The 10,491-nt window shown below is 39.1% G+C and overlaps 1 protein-coding gene across 1 annotated transcript; it reads left to right on the forward strand.

Moving 5' to 3' along the window:
- The first annotated feature begins 689 nt into the window (after nucleotides 1–689).
- LOC132598032 (endogenous retrovirus group K member 5 Gag polyprotein-like) lies at nucleotides 690–2,720 on the forward strand. Its single transcript, XM_060306973.2, has one exon. The coding sequence runs from the start codon at nucleotides 690–692 to the stop codon at nucleotides 2,718–2,720; it is 2,031 nt and encodes a 676-aa protein (XP_060162956.2).
- The last annotated feature ends 7,771 nt before the right edge of the window (nucleotides 2,721–10,491 follow it).

Consider the following 10,491-nt stretch of genomic DNA (forward strand, 5'->3'; position numbering starts at 1 on the left):
TATTTCCAGCTCCGATGGAGGGTTTAGGGAAAGACCCCAACTTAGGCTAAAGCCAAAAAGATTGTAACTACTCCGGCTCCTTTAATGGCTACACCTGAAATCCCCACTCCCAGGCCAGGGCGTTGGGTTCAGGGAAATACAATAGGAGCATTTGTGTGGCAAAAGCTTACTTTAGAAGACAAATTGAATGGGTTTTGGCCCTCCTGGGGAGTTAGAGATATGTTAGGAAACACTTGGGTATGGTGGCGGGGAGGTTTTATGGCCACAGGGGATGAAAGAGACTATAAGCGATAAGAAGATTATTTAACCTGTTTAACCTGCTGATGTAATCTGTTGATGTAAATTACTTTTGTTTTATGGCTTGTGTAAGAGATTTTTTGGCATGGGAATGAGGTTGTTAAGATTGAAAATGAGATTATTTTATAGTATAAATACTTTGGAATCGTGAAAAATAAATTTGTCAGATCCTTGCATCCTCTGAGGTGTCTTGTGCTCTGTCCACGCCGACTCCGTCTCCCCTTTGGGTGAAACCTGTCCAGCTGGGGCTGGTCCCCGGCAAGTGGCGCCCGAACAGGGACCTGAAGGGGTAAGTATTATTTCTTTCTCGGACGGATAGGAGTCTCACCGTAGGGTGCTGCAGACCCCCAGTTAAGAATACTGGTTAGGAAGGTGAGTAAGGCGGTGTCAAGATGGGACACGCTGAGTCCAAAGAGAGGCTCTTATTTATTGATATAGTTAAACATATGATAAATGGAAGAGGAATTAAGGTAACTAATAAGCAATTAACTCAGTTTTTTCAGTTTGTACAGGAACAGTGCCCATGGTTTCCAGAACAGGGAACAGTTAATATAGAAACCTGGCAAAAGGTGGGGCAAACTTTGCAAGTATATTACAGTCATTTTGAACCTGAGAAGGTTCCAGTAGATACTTTTACTTTATGGAACCTTATTAAAGAGAGCATTGCTCCCTTGCCTGAAGGTCAAAAGAACCCATATAAATATCCTACAGAAGTAATAGATGAATGTACTCCGTTAATTTCCCCAAAAACATTAAAAGAAACTGAGGTTTTGGCTGCAGCTTTAAAAGACTGTAACCTTAATAATAATAATTCAGAGGAGGAAAATAAGTCACCTACTGATACTAAGCCTAATTTGTTAAAAAACCCTCCTTTTGATGATGAATTGCCTCCTGCAGATCAGGATGATTTAGATGCTGCTGCATATGATTATGAAAGAAGGAAATATGAACCCCATGGTGCTTTTTTAATGCAAGAAACTAAGAAAAATAGGCCTAATTTACAGGATATGCGCCCTTTGGGTCGTCTACCGACCGCCCCACCGGCATCTTTAAGTTCTTCATTTCTCCCTTCAAAAAGGTCAGGACATCCAACTTTAAAGGTCAGGGGCCCACCACCTCCACCACCTTTTAATAAAAGCCAAGGCGAATATAAAAAGCATAGGAGAATAAACGGTGAAGATGATGATTATGCTTTTGCAGCCTGCTTTCCAGTCCTTTTTGAGGATAGTTTTGATGATGATGATGTATATTGGGATCCCTTGCCTTTAAAACTTTTAAAAGAACTTAAAAAGGCCTGTATAGATTATGGACCGTTGGCACCTTATACTATGACTCTTATAGATGCCTTGGCAAATAGATGGATGACTCCATATGACTGGATTCAGGTTACAAAGGCCTGTTTATCTGGAGGACAATATTTGCTTTGGAAAACAGAGTATGAAGAATTGGTGGCTAAGCAACATGCATTAAATAAGAAAAGGGATAAATTTAATATTACTAAAGAAATGTTATTAGGCCAGGGAGAATATGATACAGCCCAACAGCAGATGCATATGGGAAAGGAGGCCTTATGGCAAGTTACTACGTGTGCAGTGAATGCCTGGAAGTCTTTGCCTTTGACTCCAGGAAAAGCCTCCAATTTGACAGATTTAAGGCAAAAGCCTGAGGAGCCATATGAGGATTTCGTTTCTCGCTTGCTAACAGAGATAAAAAGAGTGATAACTGATGAGGACGCAGCTAATATGTTGGCTAAACAACTAGCCTTTGAAAATGCCAATCCTGTTTGTCAGAACCTGATTCGCCCTATTAGAAAAACTGGAAGTATTTCAGATTTTATTAAACAATGTTCTGATGTTGGTCCCTCCTATATGCAAGGGATTGCTTTGGCAGCCGCCCTAAAGGGAGAAACACTTCCTCAATGTATGATGAATATGGTTCAAAAAACAAAAAACCCTAAGGGACCAAAAGGAAATAATTGTTTTGCTTGTGGAGGCGCAGGTCATTTTAGTAGGGAATGTCCTAATAAAAATATACCTCCAGCAGGTCCTGTTAGAATGATATCTCCTGGTAATGTTGGGGTCCCAAAGACTCCTTGCCAAAGATGTGGGAAAGGAAATCATTGGACTAAATTGTGTAGGAGTAAATATCACAAGGACGGACACATTCTTCCCCCTAATGGGGTTTCTGCAGTGCCTCAGGCTGGAGTTCAGATGCCAATATTTCCTGCACCTGTTTTTCCAGGTACACCTGCTGGAACTAATTCGGGAAACTTACTTCGGGCCCAACCCCGGGCCCAACAAACAATAGGGGCCATTTACCAGATGCTCAATCCCTTTCTTCCCTCAGGGGAATCGATGAATTGTTTAGGGCCACCCCAGGCAGCGCAGGATTGGACCTCTGTGCCACCTCCGCAACAATACTAACTCCTGACTCTCCAGTCATAAAAATACCAACTGGGATTAAAGGTCCATTGCCCCCAGGAGTAATGGGTTTAATTATTGGTAGGAGTTCAACTTCCTTATCTGGCTTAACAGTTTTGCCTGGAGTAATTGACTCTGATTATACAGGAGAAATTCAAATAATGGTGGCTCCCTCTAATAAGAGGCAGCAAATTTATGTGGGACAAAATCAAGTTTATGTTAATAAATATCCAGTTAAAGTTGTTCATCCTTCTAGATATGATGATTGTGATGAAACTGTAGGGGAAGCTACAAATGAATGGATTTGGATAAATATTAAAACTGGATATCCTTCATGGATATATTGTATGTATAATAAAGAGAATAAAATATTTATTCCTGGAACTAAATATTATATTTCAGATTGGAGTAGTAATTTTCCTGAAGGAGATTATAGAACATATTTAGAGAAAGGCTTGTTATACCCATGGAATGATTCCTATATTCCCCGTCCATTGAAGGTAAATAGATGGAATAGTCATGGATGGGTGACTCCTGTCTATACTTTTGTTCATGAAAATAAAACCTATTATCAATCTCAGTTATGGAGATTACCCTTAACCACTCATAAAATAATGTTAGTTAGAGCTACTACCCATGTGGAAGAGTACCATGTTCAAGCCTGTGTGTCATCTCCGTATTCCTTATTGCTTTCTAATGATAGTGAAAAGTTGCAGATTATGCAGTATAATATGAGGTTTTATATTACCTGTCAGCAATGCATACTGACCACTTGTATTATTCCTGAAATGAATGTGTCAACCATAATGGTGTTAAAAAGACCAGCTTATATTATGCTGCCAGTAGCGCTTAATGAATCTTGGTATACAGATATAGGGGCGGAAATTGTAAGACAGGTTGGAGAGCTCATGCGGCCAAAAAGATTTGTGGCTACTTTGATTTTGGGAATTTCCGCCTTGATAGGAATACTGAGTTCTTTTACTGTTGCAACATATACTTTAGTAAAAGAAGTACAAACAGCACAATATGCTAATGATTTATCAAAAAATATATCCTTGGCTTTAGCGACTCAGGAAGCAATAGATAGAAAGTTAGAAGCTAAAGTTGATGCCCTTGAAGAAGCAGTTTTACATATTGGTCAAGAACTTACTGCTTTAAAAATTCGCCTATCTTTAACATGCCATAAAAAATATTCTTGGATATGTGTTACTCCCTTAAAAGTAAATCATTCTGAATACTCCTGGGAAAAAATTCAAATGCACATTTTAAATATATGGAATTCTAGTGATTTAGGAATTGATTTGGAACATTTACACAAACAAATTCATGATATTGCAGCCTCTCAATATGATATGAATCCCTCTAAGGCTGCTGCAGAATTTTTACAAAATTTACAAAGTTATTTTAAGGGTAATTCCTTTATGCATATTTTAATAAATTATGGGGCTGCCGGAGTGGTTATAATTTTGCTCCTTATTTCTTTTCCAGTCATCATCCGATTAATTCAAGCTGCCCTCCAGAGTGTATATAAAACCAAAGTGGAATTGCATACTGCCTTTTTAAAAAATAAAAAAGGGGGAGATGCCGGGAGCCGTGTAGGAAGTGCCTTTGAGTCTCAGCACGGACGAGACCCATAGTGCCAAGCAAAGCTGGTACTGTCAGGTACAAATATGGAGAAGCAAAGCTCTCCTCTGCGTGGTTCCCCTTGTTCCCCCCTGCTTTTGCTTAAGGTGATTTTTATGGGATTGCTATTAGTGTTGGGAAATATTTCCAGCTCCGATGGAGGGTTTAGGGAAAGACCCCAACTTAGGCTAAAGCCAAAAAGATTGTAACTACTCCGGCTCCTTTAATGGCTACACCTGAAATCCCCACTCCCAGGCCAGGGCGTTGGGTTCAGGGAAATACAATAGGAGCATTTGTGTGGCAAAAGCTTACTTTAGAAGACAAATTGAATGGGTTTTGGCCCTCCTGGGGAGTTAGAGATATGTTAGGAAACACTTGGGTATGGTGGCGGGGAGGTTTTATGGCCACAGGGGATGAAAGAGACTATAAGCGATAAGAAGATTATTTAACCTGTTTAACCTGCTGATGTAATCTGTTGATGTAAATTACTTTTGTTTTATGGCTTGTGTAAGAGATTTTTTGGCATGGGAATGAGGTTGTTAAGATTGAAAATGAGATTATTTTATAGTATAAATACTTTGGAATCGTGAAAAATAAATTTGTCAGATCCTTGCATCCTCTGAGGTGTCTTGTGCTCTGTCCACGCCGACTCCGTCTCCCCTTTGGGTGAAACCTGTCCAGCTGGGGCTGGTCCCCGGCACTACATTAGTTCACTAGATTGAGGAAGTTTTGAAAACTCTACCTAAAATAAGCAACAAAGATATATTGTGCAGGAGGAGACCTTCAACATGGTGGAAGAGTAAGACATGGAGATCACCTTCCTCCCCACAAATACATCAGAAATACATCTACCTGTGAAACAACTCCTACAGAACACCTACTGAAAGCTGGCAGAAGACCACAGACTCCCCAAAAGGCAAGAAACTCCCCACAACCTGTGTAGGGCAAAAGAAAAAACAGAGACAAATGAATAGGGACAGGACCTGCACCTCTGGGAGCGAGCTGTGAAGGAGTAAAAGTTTCCACACACTAAGAAGCCCCTACACTTGTGGAGATGGTGTGGCAGGGAGGAAACTTCGGAGCCACGGAGGAGAGCACAGCAACAGGGATGCAGAGGGCAAAGCAGAGAGGTTACCGCACAGAGGATTGGTGCTGACAAGCACTCAACACCCTGAGAAGCTTTGAAGGGGGCCAGTGAACCACAGCTAGCTGGGAGAGAGCCCAGGGAAAATTCTGGACCTGCCTAAGAGGCAAGAGACCACTGTTTTGGGGTGCGTGAGGAGAGGGAATTCAGAAAACTGCCTGAACTAGCTCCAGAGATGGACGTGAGCCGCAGCTATCAGCACAGACACCAGAGATGGGCATGAGATGCTAAGTCTGCTGCTGCAGCCACCAAGAAGCCTGTGTGCAAGCACAGGTCACTATCCACACCTGTCCTCCCAGAAGCCTGTGCAGCCCCCACAGCCAGGGTCCAGTGATCCAGAGACAACTTCCCTAGGAGAACACACAGTGTGCCTCAGGCTGCTGAAACGTCACACTGGCATCTGCCGCCACAGGCTTACCCTACATTCCATACCCCTCCCTCCCCACGGCCTGAGTGAGCCAGAGCCCCCTAATCACCTTCTCCTTTAACCCCATCCTGTCTCAGTGGGAATAGATGCCCTCATGCAACCTATATGCAGAGGCAGGGTCAAATCCACAGCTGAAGGCCAGGAGCTGTGCAAACAAAGAAGAGAAAGGGAAATTTCTCCCAGCAGCCTCAGGAGCAGCGGATTAAATCTCCAAAATCAACCTGATGTACCCTGAATCTGTGGAATACCTGAATACACAACAAATCATCCCAAATTTGAGGTGGGGGACTTTCGGAGCAACAATATACATTTTTTTTCCTTTTTATCTTTTTGAGAGTGTGTATGTGTATGCTTATTTGTGTGATTTTGTCTGTATAGCTTTACTTTTACCATTTGTCCTAGGGTTCTCGCTGTCCATTTTTTTTTTTTTTTAGGATAGTTTTTAGTGTTTGTTATCATTGGTGGATTTGATTTTAGGTTTGCTTGCTCTCTTCTTTCTTTCATTCTTTATTTCCTTTTATTTATTACTTTTTAATTTTTTTAATTGTTAATAACTATTTTTTATTTTTAATTATTTTAAATACCTTTTTTTTCTCTCTTTTTTTCTACCTTTTCTTCTGAGCTGTGTGATTGACACAGTCTTGGAACTCCGACTGGGTGTCAGGCCTGTGCCTCTGAGGTGGAAGAGCTGAGTTCAAGACACTGGTCCACCAGAAACCTCTCAGCTCCACGTAATATCAAACTGCAAAAGCTCTCCCAGAGATATCCATCGTAACGCTAGCTCCACTCAACGACCAGCAAACTACAGTGCTGGACACCCTATGGCAAACAACTAACAAGAAAGGAGCACAACCCCACCCATTAGGAGAGAGGCTGCCTAAAATGATAATAAGGTCACAGACACCGCAAGACACTCCACTGGGCAGGAGTGTCCACCTACCCACCAGAAAGACAAGATGCAGCCTCATCCACCAGAACACAGGCACTACTCCCCTCCACCATGAAGCCTACACAACCAACTGAATCAATCTTAGCCACTGGGGGCAGGCACCAAAAACAACATAAGCTACGAACCTGCAACCAGCAAAATGGAGACCCCAAACACAGTAAGTTAAGCAAAATGAGAAGACAGAGAAACACACAGTAGATGAAAGAGCAAGGTAAAAACCCATCACACAAAGCAAATAAAGAGGAAATAGGCAGTCTACCAGAAAAAGAATTCAGAGTAATGATAATAAACATGACCCAAAATCCTGGAAATAGAATGGAGAAAATACAAGAAACATTTAACAGGGACCTAGAAGAACTAAAGAGCAAACAATGATGAACAACACAATAAATGAAATTGAATATTCTCTACAAGGAATTAATAGCAGAATAACTGAGGCAAAAGAATGGATAAGTGACCTGGAAGATAAAAAGTGGAAATAACTACTGCACAACAGGATAAAGAAAAAAGAATGAAAAGAATTGAGGACAGTGCCAGAGACTTCTGGGAAAACATTAAATGCACAAACATTTAAATTATAGGTGTCCCAGAAGAAGAAAAGAAAAAGAAAGGGACTGAGAAAACATTTGAAGAGATTATAGTCAAAAACTTCCCTAATATGGGAAAGGAAAGAGTCAATCTAGTGCAGGAAGTGCAGAGGCTCCAATAAAGCATAAATCCAAGGAGAAAGACACCAAGATACATGTTAATCAAACTGTCAAAAATTAAATACAAAAAAAAAAATATTAAAAGCAGCAATGGAAAAACAACAAATAACATATAAGGGAATCCCGATAAGGTTAAGAGCAGATCAACAGCAGCAACACTGCAAGCTAGAAGGGAGTGGCAGGACATATTTAAAGTGATTAAAGGGAAAAACCTACAACCAAGATTACTCTACCCAAAAAGGATCTCATTCAGATTTGACAGAGAAATTAAAACCTTTACAGACAAGCAAAAGCTAAGAGGATACAACACCAGCAAACCAGCTTTACAACAAATGCTAAAGGAAATTCTCTAGGCAGGAAACACAAGAGAAGGAAAAGACTTACAATAATAAACCCAAAACAATTAAGAAAATCGTAATAGAACATACATATCAAGAATTACCTTAAACGTAAATGGAGTAATGCTCCAGCCAAAAGACACAGACTGGCTGAACAGAAACAAAAACAAGACCTATATATATTGCTGTCTACAAGAGACCCACTTCAGACCTAGGGACACATACAGACTGAAAGTGAGGGGATGGAAAAAGATATTCCATGCAAATGGAAATCAATGGAAAGCTGGAGTAGCAATTCTTAAAACAGAAAAAATACATTTTAAAGCAAAGACTCTTACAAGAGACAAAGAAGGACACTACATAATGATCAAGGGATCAATCCAAGAAGAAGATATAACAATTGTAAATATTTATGCACCCAACATAGGAGCACCTCAATACATAAGGCAAATGCTAACAGCCATAATGGGAAAATTGACAGTAACAAAATCATACTAGGGGACATTAACACCCCACTTTCACCAATGGACAGATCATGCAAAATGAAAATAAATAAGGAAACACAAGCTTTAAATGATATATTAAAAAAAGATGGTTCTAATTGATATTTATAGGACATTCCACCCAAAATCAACACAATACACTTTCTTCTCAAGTGATAATGGAACATTCTCCAGGATACATCATAACTTGGGTCACCATCAAGCCCTGGTAAATTTAAGAAAATTGAAATAATATGAAGGATCTTTTCCGACCACAATGTTATGAGACTGGATATCAATTACGAAAAAATCTGTAAAAAATGAAAACACACGAGGGTAAACTATATACTACTAAATAAACAAGAGAACACTGAAGAAATCAAAAAGGAAATCAAAAAATACCTAGAAACAAAAGACAATGAAAACACGACAAGCTAAAACCTATGGGATGCAGCAAAAGCAGTTCTAAGAGGGAAGTTTATCTCAATACAATCCTAGAAAAATCTCAAGAAACAAGAAAGATCTCAAATAAACAACCGAACCTTCCACCTAATGCAATTAGAGAAAGAAAAATGAAAAAAAACCCAAAGTTAGCAGGAAAGAAATCATAAAGATCAGATAAGGAATATATGAAAAAGAAATGAAGGAAACAATAACAAAGATCAATAAAACTAAAAGCTGGTTCTTTGAGAAGATAAACAAAATTGATAAGTCATTAGCCAGACACATCAACAAAAAAAAAGGGAGAATACTCAAATCAATAGAATTAGAAATGAAAAAGCAGAAGTAGCAACTGACACTGCAGAAATACAAAGGATTGTGAGAGATTACTACAAGCAACTCTATGCCAGTAAAATGCACAACCTGGAAGAAATAGACAAATTCTTACAGAAGCACAACTTTCCGAGACTGAACCAGGAAGAAAGAAAATAAAAACAGACCAATCAAAAGCACTGAAATTGAGACTGTGATTAAAAATCTTCCAACAAACAAAAGCTCAGGACCACAGGGAATTCTATCAAACATTTAGAAAACAGTTAACACAAATCCTTCTCAAACTCTTCCAAAATATAGCAGAGGGAGGAACACTCCTAAACTCATTCTATGAGGCCACCATCACCCTCATATAAAACCAGACAAAGATGTCACAAAGAAAGGAAACTACAGGCCAATATCACTGATTAACAGAGATGCAAAAATCCTCAACAAAATACTAGCAAACAGAATCCAACAGCACATTAAAAGGATTATACACCATGATCAATCAAGGCTTATCCCAGGAATGCAAGGATTCTTCAATATACACAAATGAATCAATGTGATACACAATATTAACAAACTGAAGGAGAAAAACCATATGATCATCTAAATAGACAGAAAAAAAGATTTTGACAAAATTCAACTCTCATTTATGATAAAAACCCTCCAGAAAGTAGGAATAAAGGGAACTTACCACAATATAATGAAGACCATATATAACAAACCCACAGACAACATTGTTCTCAATGGTGAAAAACTGAAGGCATTTCCACTAAGATCAGGAAAAAGACAAGGATGCCCACTCTCACCACTATTATTCAACATAGTTGTAGAAGTTTTAGCCACAACAATCAGAGAAGACAGATTAAAAAAAGAATCCAAATCTGAAGAGAAGTAAAGCTGTCATTGTTTGCAGATGACATGATAATATAAATAGAGAATCCAAAGATGCTACCAGAAAACTACTAGAGCTAATCAATGAATTTGAAAAAGTAGCAGGATACAAAATTAATGCACAGAAATCTCTTGTATTCCTATACACTAATGATGAAAAATCTGAAAGACCAATTAAGGAAACACTCCCCTTTACCATTGCAACAAAAAACAATAAAGTATCTAGGAATAAACCTACCAAAGGAGAAAAAAGACCTGTATGAAGAAAACTATAAGACACTGCTGAAAGAAATTAAGATGATAAAAGAGTTGGTGACATATACCATGTTCTTCGATTGGAAGAAACAACATTGTGAAAATGACTATACTACCCAAAGCAATCAACAAATTCAATGCAATCCCTGTCAAACTACCAATTGCGTTTTTCACAGAAATAGAACGAAAAAAGTCA

Source organism: Globicephala melas, chromosome 10 (assembly GCF_963455315.2).
Source record: "Globicephala melas chromosome 10, mGloMel1.2, whole genome shotgun sequence".
Classification (NCBI taxonomy): domain Eukaryota; kingdom Metazoa; phylum Chordata; class Mammalia; order Artiodactyla; family Delphinidae; genus Globicephala; species Globicephala melas.

What these genes read in the sequence shown, in the direction of transcription:
- LOC132598032 (XM_060306973.2), top strand. Translation starts at nt 690, where the DNA reads ATGGGACACGCTGAGTCCAAAGAGAGGCTCTTATTTATTGATATAGTT.